Here is a 19,197-nt window from a genome sequence, read left to right as displayed (position 1 = left end):
TGTGGACCCTTTTCCTAGGAGTTTTCTCAGGGTCTGCACGATGGACCTCAACTCTTAGAGGGTGTACTGCCAGCAGCTCCTTCTCGGCAGAGAGAGCCAGGAGTGGTCTCAAGAGAGGACAGGGGCCCTTGCAGGACCAGAACTTTGAGGTCTGAGAGCCTTTGGCCTGAGCTGAGATCTCACCTGGACCACTGTACCTAGCCTTCTGTGACAAAGGGGAATATGAAAGAGAGTCACGTGGAAATGAGGTTCCCCGAGATATGGAAATGTTCCAGAACCTTCGTTGCGTGGTAGTTGATCTGGAGCCAAGCTCACTGTGGTGTGTGTGGCTCTGAGCATTAAGGCAACGCTGGAGGGTAACGCTGACCAGCAGAGCTTGTAGTGCTGCTTGTCTCTTCCTGTTCTACCTCATTTGTTTTATCCCTTCCAGGGAGAAGAAAGGACCCTCGGGATAGTAGCAGACAGAATGCCGTGGTCTGAAGGAGGATGAAGAGACCGGCACTCAGTCTAACATCATATGACAATATGAACATCATATGCAATAAAGGGCATTTTCCAAACCTTTCCTGGATGTTTGAGTTAATTACATTTTTCTATCTATGCATCTATCTATCAGTCATCTACATCTGTATCTTTCAAGGTTTGTGAACAAGCTTTCACATAAGCACTAGAGACGTCCGCCAGCATTTTCCAGAAGGAGGCCTGGAAATTGCTGGGGACTTCTCACAAATAGGGAATGGCCACAACCCCTGCCACACAGACTATGCGCGTGGCCCTCCTGACTTACTCCCACTCTCTCTCTGAATTTCCCGAGGTCTGAGCTGAGGCAATGATCGCGTGCAGGCTGAATCTTCTCCAGATTCTGATTCTCTTCCTGGGCCTATCGTCCTCAAGCACAGTCTCCATGTCCCTGGTCACACTGATCTCTCTCCTTCAGTCCTTCCCTCCCTCCCTCTCCTGCCTCCCAGTGCAGAGAATACTTTTTTACATTTGAGACGACATTTATTTTTTGTGCACAGAATTCTCACCTGTTCTACTGTGGCCTCTGTTTTGAACATTCCAAAGCTGAGAATTTTCTTTTTTTCTCCCTCATTTCTGCTGAGTCTTTACCTTCCTAATGCAGTGAACTCAGAGTGCCTAGCTGACTGGACGGGGGAAAAAATCCAGGGAGCAAAGAGAAATAATAAAAAAATATATCAGTTAACTTTTCATAGTGTTATCCAACTATATATTTTTAAAATTTTGGAAGAATATTAGGAATATTCTCTTTATAAAAAACTGAATTATTGGGCTTCCCTGGTGGCGCAGTGGTTAAGAATATGCCTGCGAAGGCAGGGGACATGGGTTCGAGCCCTGTTCTGGGAAGATCCCACGTGCCACGGAGTAACTAAGCCCGCGCGCCACAAACACTGAGCCTGCGCTCTAGAGCCCGTGTGTCACAACTACTGAGCCCACGTGCCACAACTACGGAAGCCTGCGTGCCTAGAGCCCGTGCTCCGCAACAAGAGAAGCCACTGCAATGAAAAGCCCGTGCACCACAGCCAAGAGTAGCCCCCGCTCACTGCAACTAGAGAACGCCCGCTAGCAGCAACAAAGACCCAATGCAGCCCAAAATAAATTAATTAATTTTTATAAATTGAATTATTTTCAAGGGGACAATGTATAAAAGTACAATAAAAGTCCCCCTTCATAACCCCCCAACCCCACTCTCAAGCTGGAATAGATATGCTGTGATACAATTTATAGTCGTAGTACTACTACTCCTCCCACCACAGCCCAAATCCTCTGAGCCCGGTGCAGCAGCTTCCTTTCACAATGCTAGGACCCGCCACAAGACAGATGATCATCCCTTTGGACATTTCAAGGAGCGGCACCAAGGGAACAGTACCTGGGAAATGCCACCGACAGCTCAGAATATCCATGGCATGTCTAGAGCCTTGGCACTGCTCTTGCTCTGGGAATGAAGGTCCAAAAAGCACGTCAGAGAATGTTCGTAATTGTAAACAAGCTCCACCTTTGAAACACAATCTAGATAGAACCACATATACAAGCCTGCACAATGGATGAAGCCAACGTCTCCTCCATGATTGCCCTTCTGACAACTTTATTGTCTCCTCAACCATAAAAGGTGAACTTCAAACTCACGACCTTGCCTCGTCACCAGAAACATCCAAGCTTGGATCACTCTTTCTAAGACCAGATATTTGCTCTGTGAACTATTAGAGACGTGTCACATACACAGAAGTAGAACAGGATTATTTCTATCTACCTGGGGACCTGGAGTCTTTCACATTGCTCCTGTTAAAACTCTCAGAACACCAAAACTTTACCTACAAAGGGTTCAAGCTATGACACTCCCAATTTTCACAAACCTCCTCATCTCTTGTGAGTCACATGCAGCCAATTCCAGGAATTGGAAACATGGTTGTGAGGATGAAACTGACTTTGGGGCTCCCCTTGGATATGGTCTTCCAGACTTACCAAAAGGCCATTAAGAGGACGGTTTACCCCACCTCAGGGAAACCCGAGGCAGTACTTGCAGTCAAGGGCTGGCCATGGCTTCTGAGCTACATCCAAAAAGAATTTCATACTGTACCTGGATCTGCTGAAGCCATTTCTGACTGTCCGAGAGCCAGCATGTACCGCTCCTGAACTGCCTCCATTGTGGATCATCAGTAGGGCTGTCAGATTTACTAAATAAAAATACAGGATAACCAGTTAAACTTGAACCTCACATGAATAATAAGTCATCACTTTTAGTATAAGTAGATCCTATGTACTATTTGGGGCATACTTATCTTCAAAATGTACTCGTTGTTTTTCTGACATTCATATTTAACTCAACAGCCTATATTTTATCTGTCAACCCTACTCAGCAGAAATGATGGAGGCTTATAGAGATCCAAGAGATGCCTCAGAGCATCCTCAGCTTTTAGTTCTATGTCCTGGACAGTGAGCACGAGCTTCCCACTCCCATTAATTGGCTATAATGGAGTATATTCTCCATTTTAGAGCCTTCTCTACTTGTCATTGTTATCATCTTCCTTATTTTGAAGAGATGTTTATTTTTTTCCAAACTTAATAGCTCATCCAAAAGTATTTGGAAGTTCATTCGACAAGGGAGAAACAACATGATTCTGAAAAGTGAAGGAAACCTCCCGGTGTTCAGTAAAGAAGTATTAGGGAGATTGAAAATCCAAACTTCATAAGCAAATCTCTCCAAGGGTATTTTCAGAGCTTGATACCCTCCCACACCCTGAAAATATTATTACATCAAGAATGTAGAACCTGCTAACCAAATGTAAGGCTCCCATATGATTCTATCAAACTGAGGATGCTTCTTTACTAAGCAGTGAGCACACTTGCTGCCCCAGGGACCTTGGCAGTTGCAATACAGAGCTCTTCCCTTTGGGATGGAAACAGCAAGTTTTCCTGTGGTCTACACGCTGGCCCCAAAAATACTACACTCCCAATACTTGTCAACTTTAAGTATTTTTCTACAGATCTCCATTTTTCTGTTACTATTTGGACTACATCCTAGCCTTGACATTACATAAATTGCATTCAAGAAGCTATTTTTGAAAGTTGGTAGGAAATCTTAAATCTATAGCTTGCAGTCCCTGGCTTACTTTCATCCAGGTGCATAAGGGTTTTCAAAAGTAGTCAGGTTAGTTACCCCGTATCACAGCCCCACGCTTGTGTCACAGATATAAAAATGGAACATGATATTTAAGGTTTTAGTTGCCAAATCATCAAGCCTCCCAGACAGAGGCAATAGAGCAAAATGATTACAGAGGCATGGATTTTGATTTGCTCCAGTGTCTTGGGCAAGTCACTTGGCCTCTGTATTTATTTGTACTTATCTGCACTTATCTGTCACTTGGGGGTTATAATTGTACCTGGTCCATGGGTACGTTGTACAAAAGATCTGTAAAGTAGTTACAAGAAACCGACACAGAGTAAGCACTCCACAGACATTGGCTATTAGCTATTGGACATATTTCTCCATGAAACAGATTACTTTATCAGTGGATGACTCGGTGGGAGACAGTGAATCACAGAATCACAGCATGTTGAAAGTGACCTAGTTCACACTCTTATGTGAAAAAAAAGAAAAGTGTGCGTGTGTAGAAAATGTCTGAAAGTTTATATAACAAATAGTTCATCATGTTAACTTTGAGGATTAGAATAAATCAGGAAAGGAGGAAAGAAAAACTTGAGTGTCATTCAATTTCTACATCGTTTGTGTTTCTACACTGAGACTTTGAATACACTGGAAGTGCAATTTTTTTTAATGTGGCGGGATAAAAGTTTTCAAGTTCTCCTGATACATCCGTATTATTATTTCACAATTGCTGGCATTTCTTGCCATCTTCGGATCTACACCCATTTGAGTCAGTGGGCCATTCTGGACGGAGGAGATAATAGAGCAGAAGTGAAGTGAGAGAAAAGGAGAGAAAAGATTTTCTCTTTTCTCTTCAAAGAGGAAAGGTCTTTGGAATGGGAACAACTCACAACCAAACTTTGGGGAAAGGATGTGATGGAAAACGAGACAAACATCCTTCCCCCTTGATTAGAAGGATGCCCTGGGCTGGATGGAGGGAGGTCAGAGGTGGCTGGACAAGGAAACCAACTAGGGAGAAACACACACAAGTGCAGAGCAAACACCCCGAGGCCACTCAGCCTGACTCCATGCAAACATGTGTCCAGCAGCCAGCCCTTCACCTGTGGCTCCCCAGCAAGACAGGTACCTCGGGGGTGCCAACTCATTCTGAGTCCATTATGCCTGGCCATTCATAAACGGCTGTCTAACTTGTGAGGAATAAACTCTAAATGTTTATGAGGAAGTTGGGGAAGGAGATTGAAAGGTTACTTAAACGGAAAAAAAAGAAGTTCAGGAAGGCAGGATGGTAGAGAGACAAGAAAAAGACCTTAAAACATAGAAAGGATTTGCCAAAGAAGAGAAAGAAAAAGAAATGATTCCGAATGGGTTAACCTGCAGCTAGGAAGTTAAGGAAGATTAGTGATGTGTGAAGACTATGGAATAAAGTGAATAAAATTTATCAGAAGTTGCTGAGACTATGGTAAGAAGCATGATTATCAAATTATGAATTGGCTGCAATGGCATTCTACGGGGACACTAGGAAGGGGAAGCAAATGTTCATGAGATGACAGTGGCAGGTGGAAAGTTGTTTCAGGGGAACATCAGTCTTGCAGAGTGTGTATCAGAGGAGGGCAAGTGTGAGCAAGCAAGGAAATACTAAGTGTATACGGTTCCTTCACTGAGTGCACCCAGCCCCGTGGTCAGCCTTGAGAACAAGCAGGACTTCAGGTACTGGAGCTACATTTCATTCATCAAGACTTGAGAAGACACCCTTAACTCAGGTCTTCTCTTCAAACTCCATCTTTCCTTCTTGACCTTCATTTGGCCTCTTCCCTTACCCTCAACCTGTGGACTGAGGCCACAAGAGCAAGATGGGTCACTAGTGTCCTCCATCCCCTAGCGACTGTGGTTCACATCAGTGGAGTACCAAAGGCAATAACCAAGTAACAGACACAAGAGTGTATGAAGACAAAGAGATTCTGATAAGGCTTTCTGTGACAGTGTGGGCCGAGTCGGCTGTATATGCCTGCTATCACCTGAATGATGAGCAGCCTTAGGGGAGAAGTGCTCAGAAGGCAGAGCCTGGCTCTCTAGAGGCTCTGCGTCCTCACAGCCCACTCCAAGAACTCAGTTGCAGCTTCGGCCCCCAATCTCTCTCCCTCTGCTTACTCACAGTTTTTGAAGTCTTCTTTCCTCCACATTTCTCTTGAGAGGTGGAGGAGGAAGATGAGCTTCAGGCCAGCTCAGACTCCCCTGGGATCCCAGCAGGATGCCTATCATTAACCTCCCACCTTCTAGGAAGCTCCGAAGATCTCCACACTTGGGGGAGTTTTCATTTCATCTGTGCTTCAAATTGCTGGCTGGAGATGGCCTGTTGGAAGGTGGCTAAAAGCAAGTAGGAATCTTCGGGCAGCCTGGCCCTTCTCGACTGTCAGACATCTTCAGGGATATTCTAGGAAACGTTGTTTGTTCTAGAGAAGAGAGGGAAACAATCCAATTGTCCAATAATGCTTGAATGGAAAATAAATGATGCTATACGCATGTGATGAAATAATATCAAACAGTCAAAAATCAAAGACCTAGATCTATATGGACTGATGTGGATAAATCTTGAAAACATAATATTGATTGAAAGAAAATAAGATAAAGAATCTTAGAGTATGATAACAGGTATGTAAGTATTTAAATATTTAAATCAATTCAACATATTGCTTCTATATATAGAGATGCAAGAAAATAAACTTTATCCAAAGAACACATTATTTACATTTAATATGTTCATTTATGTAGGAAACCCAAAAGAACCCACAGGTAAACTAGCAGGAACTAATAAGACGGTTCAACAAGGCAGACAGATACAAGGTCAATAAATTATAAAAATCAATCAGGCTCCTCTACACTGGCGATAACAAATTAGAAACTGTAAAAGAAAATAAGAAAAAAAGAAGATCTAAAAATAGTCACAAGAGCCATATAAATTATTTAGAGCTAAGCATACGTAAAAGTAAATATAACTAACAAACTGAGTACGACCACTTAAACTCCGCCCAACCCAAGGATTAGAAAACGACTGTTCTTACTTTATGAGAACAGGCCCTCTTCTTAAGTAGCAGATCAGTACGTGAGAGTGAATCAAAGAAACACAGCATTTGAAAAGTCAGCTTGGCCAAGCCTCTCGATAGCACAGACAGAAGCTGAAGCCCAGACAGGTTGAGTGACTTGGTAAAGGGCCCAATGTCCTGACTCAAGGACTAGCATTTTTCACTAATTCGTAAGACACAATCAAATTCAGTACCTTGGAAAGAGATGGGGAAAAAATGAAGAAATCAATTATATAGTTCCTCATCTTTAAGTACAGAAATAGCCGTGACAAAATTACAGGTATTGAGGGAAAATGGAAGCGCAGAGTTTAAAATGTCAATAATCCACAGGGAAACTGGAGACCATTTAAAATATTAATATTAAATCTCTATATAAAAGACATTAAAAGATCTCCAATCAAAATGTTCATTTTATATCTAGGAATAAACCTACCTCAGGAGACAAAAGACCTGTATGCAGAAAATTATAAGACACTGATGAAAGAAATTAAAGATGATACAAATAGATGGAGAGATATACCATGTTCTTGGATTGGAAGAATCAACATTGTGAAAATGACTCTACTACCCAAAGCAATCTACAGATTCAATGCAATCCCTATCAAACTACCACTGGCATTTTTCACAGAACTAGAGCAAAAAATTTCACAATTTGTATGGAAACACAAAAGACCCCGAATAGCCAAAGCAATCTTGAGAACGAAAAATGGAGCTGGAGGAATCAGGCTCCCTGACTTCAGACTATACTACAAAGCTACAGTAATCAAGACAGTATGGTACTGGCACAAAAACAGAAAGATAGATCCATGGAACAGGATAGAAAGCCCAGAGATAAACCCACGGACATATGGTCACCTTATCTTTGATAAAGGAGGCAGGAATGTACAGTGGAGAAAGGACAGTCTCTTCAATAAGTGGTGCTGGGAAAACTGGATAGGGACATGTAAAAGTATGAGATTAGATCACTCCCTAACACCATACACAAAAATAAGCTCAAAATGGATTAAAGACCTAAATGTAAGGCCAGACACTATCAAACTCTTAGAGGAAAACATAGGTAGAACACTCTATGACATAAATCACAGCAAGATCCTTTTGGACCCACCTCCTAGAGAAATGGAAATAAAGACAAAAATAAACACATGGGACCTAATGAAACTTAAAAGCTTTTGCACAGCAAAGGAAACCATAAACAAGACCAAAAGACAACCCTCAGAATGGGAGAAAATATTTGCAAATGAAGCAACTGACAAAGGATTAATCTCCAAAATTTATAAGCAGCTCATGCAGCTCAATAACAAAAAGACAAACAGCCCAATCCAAAAATGGGCAGAAGACCTAAATAGACATTTCTCCACAGAAGATATACAGACTGCCAACAAACACATGAAAGGATGCTCAACATCTTTACTCATTAGAGAAATGCAAATCAAAACTACAATGAGATATCATCTCACACCAGTCAGAATGGCCATCATCAAAAAATCTAGAAACAATAAATGCTGGAGAGGGTGTGGAAAAAAGGGAACACTCTTGCACTGCTGGTGGGAATGTGAATTGGTACAGCCACTATGGAGAACGGTATGGAGGTTCCTTAAGAAACTACAAATAGAACTACCATATGACCCAGCAATCCCACTGCTGGGCATATACCCTGAGAAAACCATAATTCAAAAAGAGACATGTACCAAAATGTTCATAGCAGCCCTATTTACAATAGCCCAGAGATGGAAACAACCTAAGTGTCCATCATCGGATGAATGGGTAAAGAAGATGTGGCACATATATACAATGGAATATTACTCAGCCATAAAAAGAAATGAAATTGAGCTATTTGTAATGAGGTGGATGGACCTAGAGTCTGTCATACAGAGTGAAGTAAGTCAGAAAGAGAAAGACAAATACTGTATGCTGACACATATATATGGAATTTAAGAAAAAAAAATGTCATGAAGAACATAGGGGTAAGACAGGAATAAAGACACAGACCTACTAGAGAATGGACTTGAGGATATGGGGAGGGGGAAGGGTAAGCTGTGACAAAGTGAAAGAGCGGCATGGACATATATACACTACCAAACGTAAGGTAGATAGCTAGTGGGAAGCAGCCGCATAGCACAGGGAGATCAGCTCGGTGCTTTGTGACCGCCTGGAGGGGTGGGATAGGGAGGGTGGGAGGGAGACGCAAAAGGGAGGGGATATGGGAACATATGTATATGTATAACTGATTAAATTTGTTATAAAGCAAAAAAAAATAAAAAATAAATTTAAAAAATGTTCATTTTATAATAGATATGGTATGATACAATTTATAATAGATATGGTATGAACCTTTCCCTTTCATGGGAAAGGTTCGGCTGGGAAACAGGAATTGTTCTTGAAAACGGGGCCTGTGCTATTGCAGAGACTGTGCTGAACCTAGGTCCACAGAATGCTCTGATGTCATCATTGAGGTCACAGAATCCTGCTGTGCGCCTGGCAACCTTGCAAACTTAACAGCCCTGGTGAGCACTAGGCAGCACTGCTGGTTCAATAAGTGGTACAAGTTTTTCAGCCATTTAGGAGACTTGACTATTTTTATTTGTATTGAATCATTTCAACGGACTTCCCAAGAGCCAAGAAGGGCCAACCTGTAGGGAAGAGGAGGAGTTGGACATCTCTTGAGGCATCTTCTAAGGGAGACTTCTAGTTGGTACGATGAAACGGCGACAAAAGAGGAAACATCTGGAAAATGAAGAGTCCCAGGAAACTGCCGAGAACGGAGGAGGTATGTGGGGGGCAACTTGTCTGGGGCACATGGGTTTCTGCCAAACTGAACCTTCTCTAGGAAGCGGGGGACTGAGAACGTGTGTCACCTGTGAAGAAGGGAGCGAGAGACCTTGTCTCACTGATGCTGCCGTATCCATCCGGAGGCTCCCTGTGGTGTGAGACGGCACAGAACGGCCAGATGCCCCCTGGGAGATGGGAGGTCAGCTCCGCTGGTCTGAGGACTCTCTCCTGGGGCTGCCGGGCCTGGAGCTTTGTCGGACTCACAGCAGGCTGCATCCTGCCTAGAGGTGCAGCTTTTCTCAGTCCCCGATTTCTCTCTGATTCTCTTGGATCTTTTCCTGGGGTCATGAGGTGGGGGATGTGAAGGATGCAAGGATGCTGAGAGAGACCCATGAGTTGCTTGGCCTCTTTTACCAAAGTGGAAAGAGAAGCCCCATGAGTTGAAGGCCCTGTTGAAAAATATCTTGACAAGTGGAATGCAGTTCGAAAGACGATTGTTTGCCTAGGGATGGTGTCATATTGAAAGCAAGGAGGTTTTATTCCTTCAACAGGAACAATTTCCCAAAGGAGACCAAGGGAAGGGAAGGGCTTTCCAGAGAATGAGACCGCGTGGTCGGGGATGAGAAATGTCCTCAGGGTCCTGCGGGGAGCTCTGAGAGCCACGGGCCACGTGGTGCCTGCGTGCATTAAATGTAGGCGAGTAGCTTGCCCTGGGAGGGGGTGGTCACACCAGAGTTCCAGCTAGAGGTCTCTGCCCCAGATTAGAGCCCAGTAGCTCCTACCAGGCCCAGGGCCCTGGAGACTGTAGGATGGGCCCTGGGAATGGAGGTCTACACAGCACGCAGATTTTCAGGCAGTGGCTGGGACAGGCTGGGGAAGGCAATGACTGCCCCTGACCATTCAGAATATTTTTCGCTATTTTCCTGTGTGTGTGTGTGTGTGTGTGTGTGTGTGTGTGTGTGTGTGTGTGTGTGGTAGTACAGAGAAGAGCAGGATGAATGGGGGTAGAGTGCTTATCAGATATAAACTCTGCGTGGTAAAGTTCTTGTCACCCTGTCTGGACCTGGGTGACACTCGGCGTACGTAAGAGTTTATACAGAATTCTTGTTAGGGGTGTTTTATGAGACAGTAACTCATACACCCATGTACACTCTGATACAGCAAAAATATCACACACCCCATATATAACTTCCGTATGAAACCACACACAGCACATGTAGGTATATACACGCATCCCTCCTGTACTACCTTCTCATACAACCCACCTGTATCACAATCCTCTCCTCCAACACCAAACGCTGGAGATGAGATATGTATATAGACACACACACTATATATATAGGACACACACACACACACACTATATATATATATATATATATATATATATATATATATATATATATATATATGTGTGTGTGTATCTCCTCAACTCTCGCACAAACACAGCTAACTTCAGCCATCGCTAAATACCTCTATAAGAACCAGTCACGTGTCATACACACCACACTTGTAACACATTCTTGAGTAATGCCAGACCCGCTTTGTACAAACCACAGTAAACCACAGTCTCACTAACCCATGTCAGGGTTGCCAGATAAAATATGGGCTATCCAGTTCAATTTGAATTCCAGATAAACAACAAGTAATTTTTCAGTATCAGTATGTCCCAAATATTGTATGGGCCATACTTACACTAAAAATAAGTAAGACCAAATACTGCATGGGAATACTTACACGAAAAAATTATTCTGGGTTTATCTGAAACTGAAATTTAACTGGGTGCCCTGTATTTTTCTTCGCTTAGTCTGGCAACCCTTATATACTTACCACCAGCTCAGGTATTATATATTTATTGTATTTTTGTTTAGTGTGTGTCTTCCTCTACTAGAATATGCAGCATTACCAGAGACTAGAACAATGCAAGAGTGCCGGATACACAGGAGTAGCTGCTTACTGAATCCTGGAGAATGAATGAATGAACACACACCATAAATACAAGCCATACCATGTAATGAGGAAAAGTTACATGTCCCAGAATTCCTGACTTGTGAACAGAAACCATGCACACAAAGGCCACAGACACAGATAAGACACATCTGCACTGTGCTCCCCATGCCAACCCCACACTTACCACAGACTTAACTGATACACATCACTCACTCTTCCCACATACTCACAGTCACCACCGAGGCCTACATTACCAAGACAGTGACAGAGTAAGTACTGATTTGAATTAAATACTGGAGTATCCACTGGGAACCACACTCTCAACTGTGTGTATTCACTGCACCTGACACGTGCCAGACACTCGGTAAATATTTGTACAGAGGACTGATGAACCCACCCTGAGCCTTTCATTCCTCCCTCAGGAATCTCGAAGTCACAAGAGGATCCCCCTCAGCTTGGATCCACTGTGGTGGCCCAAGGCTGCAGCCCAGGGGCAGGGGAGGTCTCCTCTGCCTCTACATACTTCTCCTGTGCTTCTTCTCCACGCAAGCTCATCTACGCTGGTAAGGGCGCGGGGCTCCTCAGGTGAGGGGGTGCTTGGCTGTGAGGCAGGAGGCACACAGATCCCAGGGAGGCTGAGAGGAAACCCAGGGTCATCAGAGGTGATGAGGGCTCTGTGGAGGAGCCTGGGCAGGATGGCTGAGATGTTACGAGGGCGTGGATCCCAGCTGAGTCTGGGGGTGTGTGTGTGAATCCTGGTACTACCATGGTGGGGAAGTCAAGGAGCAGGGGCCGGAAAGGTCTGGGCTTGAGGTGGAGGGAAGAGGGACCAGATTAAGCATCTTCAGAGGAAAATGTAGGGTTTATCTTGCCTTTGCTTCCAGAGAAGGACAGAGTTCTGCATCACAGACCTCCAGCCTGAGAGCAGGACCATCCAGCTCAGGTCCACACAGCTCACACATACATCCGCCCTCCAGGCACAGCCCTTCTCAGTGCACACATAAACCCCAAGCACCACAGCCCCATTCCACAAGTAATGCACCACTGATATTCCCAAACTCACACTCCTCGTTGTACACGCATCCAGCCGCATCCCTCACATACCACAGCCCTCACCACCATACTCCACAACCCTGTATACAGACACCGCTCCAGTATCCCCCCACACGCACATGAAAAGCCCACAGATGACACCAGATACACTGCTCCGTCCTACGGCCAACAGACACCAAGCTCACGACATAGCTACGTCACGCAAATGTCCCTCTCTCGTCTACCACACCTGCTCCCTCAGCTTCCGGCACGGCCCATGCATGTTACTATGTTTTTAATTTCCTTTTTCAGGAATGCAGAGATCACATCGAGACACTGCCCAGCCTACAGCACCCCTAGCCCAGGATCAGGAAGAAGGAGAGACCGCTCCCCCATCACACTGTGTCTCCTCCTCACCCTCTTCACCCTGTAAGAACGATCTGCACCCAGACAAAGAGGAAAGGGGCATGAAAATATACTACATGCAGGTACAAGTGAACAAGGGTGTAGCTGTCTCCTGGAAGACAAAGAAACCCTTGGAGTTGCCTCAAAAGCAGCTGACGATAGAAGAAGTGATCCTTCCTGAGGATGTGTGCACACTAGCCACTGACTCCTCTTCTGATGTGTCCACCGAAAGCCTCCTGTCTGACAGTGAGCCCACTGGGGAGGAGAAAGAGTATGAGGAAAGGGCAGAGCCAGGCAGCCCATCAGGGTCACCTGCAGTCCAGGAGACACCCAGGGCCAAGACACCGGACTGGATGGTGACCATGGAGACCGGCTTCAGGTGCATGGCCTGCTGCCGGGTCTTCCCCACCTTGGAGATCCTCCAGCAGCACGTGAAGTTCGGCGTCCTGGAGGGCTTCAGCTGCCGTGTCTTTCATCTCAACATGGCCCAGTGCATGGGCAATGTGGAATCCGAGAGCACCCATGAGGAGGAGGGCAGTGTGGAACCTAAGACCACCTCTGAGGACGAGGAGGACGAGGAGGATGAGGAGGACGAGGAGGACGAGGAGGACGAGGAAGAGAAGCTAGAAGGCCCCAACCCGAAGAGACCCTGCAGGCAGTGTCTTTCCTCTCTTTTGATTTCCACACAGCAACTGAGATTCATGGGACAGAAGATCCTGGAGACGGTGTGGCCTTGGAAGAGGTAAGGCTTGAGGCTGGCAGTCTTCTGAGCCTATGTCACGAGGGCCCAGAGGAGTCTAAGGGAAGGGGCCGCACACATGTGCTGGTTGACCTAATGGCTCTGCAGTTGCATCAACTTGGGACACACCCAGCACTTCCAAAGGAATTGAGCTCTGTTGACTTCAACAAGAATGTGGACCCTTTTCCTAGGAGTTTTCTCAGGGTCTGCACGATGGACCTCAACTCTTAGAGGATGTACTGCCAGCAGCTCCTTCTCGGCAGAGAGAGCCAGGAGTGGTCTCAAGAGAGGACAGGGGCCCTTGCAGGACCGGAACTTTGAGGTCTGAGAGCCTTTGGCCTGAGCTGAGATCTCACCCGGACCACTGTACCTAGCCTTCTGTGACAAAGGGGAATATGAAAGAGAGTCACGTGGAAATGAGGTTCGCCGAGATATGGAAATGTTCCAGAACCTTCGTTGCGTGGTCGTTGATCTGGAGCCAAGCTCACTGTGGTGTGTGTGGCTGTGAGCGTTAAGGCAACGATGGAGGGTAACCCTGACCAGCAGAGCTTGTAGTGCTTCTTGTTTCTTCCTGTTCTACCTCATTTGTTTTATCCCTTCCAGGGAGAAGAAAGGACCCTCGGGATAGTAGCAGACAGAATGCCGTGGTCTGAAGGAGGATGAAGGGACCGGCACTCAGTCTAACATCATATGACAATAGGAACGTCCTATGCAATAAAGGGCATTTTCCAAACCTTTCCTGGATGTTTGAGTTAATTACATTTTTCTATCTATGCATCTATCTATCAGTCATCTACATCTGTATCTTTCAAGGTTTGTGAACAAGCTTTCACGTAAGCGCTAGAGACGTCCGCCACCATTTTCCAGAAGGAGGCCTGGAAATTGCTGGGGACTTCTCACAAATAGGGAATGGCCACAACCCCTGCCACACAGACTATGCGCGTGGCCCTCCTGACTTACTCCCACTCTCTCTCTGAATTTCCCGAGGTCTGAGATGAGGGTGCTGGCTGGAGGCAATGACCGCGTGCAGGCTGAATCTTCTCCAGATTCTGATTCTCTTCCTGGGCCTATCGTCCTCAAGCACAGTCTCCATGTCCCTGGTCACACTGATCTCTCTCCTTCAGTCCTTCCCTCCCTCCCTCTCCTGCCTCCCAGTGCAGAGAATACTTTTTTACATTTGAGACGACATTTATTTTTTGTGCACAGAATTCTCACCTGTTCTACAGTGGCCTCTGTTTTGAACATTCCAAAGCTGAGAATTTTCTTTTTTTCTCCCTCATTTCTGCTGAGTCTTTACCTTCCTAATGCAGTGAACTCAGAGTGCCTAGCTGACTGGATGGGGAAAAAAATCTGGGAGCAAAGAGAAATAATAAAAGAATATAACAGTTAATTTTTCTTAGTGTTATCCAACTATATATTTTTTAAATTTTGGAATAATATTAGGAATATTCTCTTTATAAAAAACTGAATTATTGGGCTTCCCTGGTGGAGCAGTGGTTAAGAATATGCCTGCGAATGCAGGGGACATGGGTTCGAGCCCTGGTCTGGGAAGATCCCACGTGCCACGGAGTAACTAAGGCCGCGTGCCACAACTACTGAGCCTGCGCTCTAGAGCCCGTGTGCCACATCTACCGAGCCCACGTGCCACAGCTACGGAAGCCTGCGTGCCTAGAGCCCATGCTCTGCAACAAGAGAAGCCACTGCAATGAGGAGCCCGTGCACCACAGCCAAGAGTAGCCCCCGCTCACTGCAACTAGAGAACGCCCGCTAGCAGCAACAAAGACCCAATGCAGCCCAAAATAAATTAATTAATTTTAAAAAATTGAATTAGTTTCAAGGGTACAATGTATAAAAGTACAATAAAAGCCCCCCTTCATTACCCCCCCAACCACACTCTCAAGCTGGAATAGATATGCCGTGATACAATTTATAGTCGTAGTACTACTACTACTCCCACCACAGCCCAAATCCTCTGAGCCAGGTGCAGCAGCTTCCTTTCACAATGCTAGGACCCGCCACAAGACAGATGATAATCCCTTTGGACATTTCAAGGAGCGGCACCAAGGCAACAGTACCTGGGAAATGCCACTGACAGCTCAGAATATCCATGGCATGTCTAGAGCCTAGGCACTGCTCTCGCTCTGGGAATGAAGGTCCAAAAAGCACATCGGAGAATGTTCATAGTTGTAAACAAGCTCCACCTTTGAAACACAATCTACATAGAACCACATATACAAGCCTGCCCAATGGATGAAGCCAAGGTCTCCTCCATGATTGCCCTTCTGACAACCTTATTGTCTCCTCAACCATAAAAGGTGAACTTCAAACTCACGACCTTGCCTTGTCACCAGAAACATCCAAGCTTGGATCACTCTTTCTAAGACCAGATACTTGCTCTCTGAACTATTAGAGACTTGTCACATACACAGAAGTAGAACAGGATTATTTCTATCTACCTGGGGACCTGGAGTCTTTCACATTGCTCCTGTTAAAACTCTCAGAACAGGAAACGTTACCTACAAAGGGTTCAAGCTATGACACCCCCAATTTTCACAAACCTCCTCATCTCTTGTGAGTCACATGCAGCCAATTCCAGGAATTGGAAACATGGTTGTGAGGATGAAGCTGACTTTGGGGCTCCCCTTGGATATGGTCTTCCAGACTTACCAAAAGGCCATTAAGAGGAAGGTTTACCCCACCTCAGGGAAACCCGAGGCAGTACTTGCAGTCAAGGGCTGCCCATGGCTTCTGAGCTACATCCAAAAAGAATTTCATACTGTACCTGGATCTGCTGAAGCAATTCCTGACTGTCCGAGAGCCAGCATGTACCGCTCCTCAACTGCCTCCATTGTGGATCATCAGTAGGGCTGTCAGATTTACTAAATAAAAATACAGGATACCCAGTTAAGCTTGAACTTCACATGAATAATAAGTCATTATTTTTAGTATAAGTAGATCCTATGTACTATTTGGGGCATACTTATCTTCAAAATGTACTCGTTGTTTTTCTGACATTCATATTTAACTCAACAGCCTATATTTTATCTGTCAACCCTACTCAGCAGAAATGATGGAGGCTTATAGAGATCCAGGAGATGCCTCAGCGCCTCGTCAGCTTTTATTTCTACGTCCTGGACAGCGAGCACGAACCTTCCACCCCCAGTCATTGGCCATAATAGAGGATATTCTCTGTTTTAGAGCTTTTTCTACTTGTCACTGTTATTATCTTCCTTGTTTTAAAGAGATGTTTATTTTTTCCCAAACTTAATAGCTCATCCAAAAGTATTTCAAAGTTCATTAGACAAGGGAAAAACCACATGGTTCTGAAAAGTGAAGGAAACCGCCTGGTGTTTAGTAAAGAAGTAGTAGGGAGATTGAAAAAGCCAAACTTAATAAGCAAATCTCTCCAAGGGTATTTTCAGAGCTTGATACCCTCCCACACCCTGAAAATATTATTACATCAAGAATGTAGAACTGCTAACCAAATGTAAGGCTCCCATATGATTCTATCAAACTGAGGATGCTTCTTTACTAAGCAGTGAGCACACTTGCTGCCCCAGGGACCTTGGCAGTTGCAATACAGAGCTCTTCCCTTTGGGATGGAAACAGCAAGTTTTCCTGTGGTCTACACGCTGGCCCCAAAAATACTACACTCCCAATACTTGTCAACTTTAAGTATTTTTCTACAGATCTCCATTTTTCTGTTACTATTTGGACTACATCCTAGCCTTGACATTACATAAATTGCATTCAGAAGCTATTTTTAAAAGTTGGTAGGAAATCTTAAATCTATAGCTTACAGTCCCTGGCTTACTTTCATCCAGGTGCATAAGGGTTTTCAAAAGTCGTCAGGTTAGCTACCCCGTATCACAGCCCCACGCTTTTGTCAGAGATATAAAAATGGAACATGGTATTTAAGGTTTTAGTTGCAAAATCATCAAGCCTCCCAGACAGAGGCAATAGAGCAAAATCATTACAGAGGCAGGGATTTTGATTTGCTCCAGTGTCTTGGGCAAGTCACTTGGCCTCTGTATTTATTGGTACTTATCTGCACTTTTCTGTCCCTTGGGGGTTATAATTGTACCTAGTCCATGGGTATGTTGTACAAATTATCTGTAAAGTAGTTAGAAGAAACCGACACAGAGTAAGCACTCCACAGACATTGGCTATTAGCTATTGGACATATTTCTCCATGAAACAGATTACTTTATCAGTGGATGACTCGGTGGGAGACAGTGAATCACAGAATCACAGCGTGTTGAAAGTGACCTAGTTCACACTCTTATGTGAAAAAAAGTAAAGTGTGCATGCGTAGAAAATGTCTGAAAGTTTACATAACAGATAGTTAATCATGTTAACTTTGAGGATTAGAATAAATCAGGAAAGGAGGAAAGAAAAACTTGAGTGTCATTCAATTTCTACATCATTTGTGTTTCTACACTGAGACTTTGAATACACTGGAAGTGCAATTTTTTTTAATGTGGCGGGATAAAGGTTTTCAAGTTTTCCTGATACATCCGTATTATTATTTCAGAATTGCTGGCATTTCTTGCCATCTTCGGATCTACACCCATTTGAGTCAGTGGGCCATTCTGGACGGAGGAGATAATAGAGCAGAAGTGAAGTGAGAGAAAAGGAGAGAAAAGATTTTCTCTTTTCTCTTCAAAGAGGAAAGGTCTTTGGAATGGGAACAACTCACAACCAAACTTTGGGGAAAGGATGTGATGGAAAACGAGACAAACATCCTACCCCTGTGATGAGAAGGATGCCCTGGGCTGGATGGAGGGAGGTCAGAGGTGGCTGGACAAGGAAACCAACTAGGGAGAAACACACACAAGTGCAGAGCAAACACCCTGAGGCCACTCAGCCTGACTCCATGCAAACATGTGTCCAGCAGCCAGCCCTTCACCTGTGGCTCCCCAGCTAAACAGGTACCTCGGGGGTGCCAACTCATTCTGAGTCCATTATGCCTGGCCACTCATAAACCTCTGTCTAACTTGTGAGGAGTAAACTCTAAATGTTTATGAGGAAATTGGGGAAGGAGATTGAAAGGTTACTTAAATGGAAAAAAAAAAAGTTCAGGAAGGCAGGATGGTAGAGAGACAAGAAAAGGACCTTAAAAGGTAGAAAGGATTTGCCAAAGAAGAGAAAGAAAAAGAAATGATTCCGAATGGGTTAACCTGCAGCTAGGAAGTTAAGGAAGATTATTGACGTGTGAAGACTATGGAATGAAGTGACTAAAATTTATCAGAAGTTGCTGAGACTACAGTAAGAAGCATGATTATCAAATTATGAATTGGCTGCAATAGCATTCTAGGGGGACACTAGGAAGGGGAAGCAAATGTTCATGGGATGACAGTGGCAGGTGGAAAGTTGTTTCAGGGGAACATCAGTCTTGCAGAGTGTGTATCAGAGGAGGGCAAGTGTGAGCAAGCAAGGAAATACTAAGTGTATACGGTTCCTTCACTGAGTACACCCAGCCCCGTGGTCAGCCTTGAGAACAAGCAGGACTTCAGGTACTGGAGCTACATTTCATTCATCAAGACTTGAGAAGACACCCTTAACTCAGGTCTTCTCTTCAAACTCCATCTTTCCTT

At 44.6% G+C, this 19,197-nt stretch overlaps 1 protein-coding gene across 1 annotated transcript; it reads left to right on the top strand.

The window, feature by feature from the left end:
* Positions 1-9,402: 9,402 nt before the first annotated feature.
* On the top strand, positions 9,403-13,607 carry LOC307051258 (protein FAM170A-like; the record flags this gene model as incomplete). The annotated part of the gene is made up of 3 exons (XM_079701585.1): positions 9,403-9,472; positions 11,847-11,987; positions 12,769-13,607. 3 exons carry the CDS (start codon positions 9,403-9,405, stop codon positions 13,605-13,607), a joined length of 1,050 nt encoding a protein of 349 aa, XP_079557711.1.
* Between the last annotated feature and the right edge of the window lie 5,590 nt (positions 13,608-19,197).

Source organism: Hyperoodon ampullatus (genome assembly GCF_949752795.1).
Source record: "Hyperoodon ampullatus genome assembly, chromosome: 4".
Taxonomy (NCBI): domain Eukaryota; kingdom Metazoa; phylum Chordata; class Mammalia; order Artiodactyla; family Ziphiidae; genus Hyperoodon; species Hyperoodon ampullatus.
Note: the sequence above shows the minus strand (reverse complement) of the source record. Positions and strands in the feature narration are given on the sequence as shown.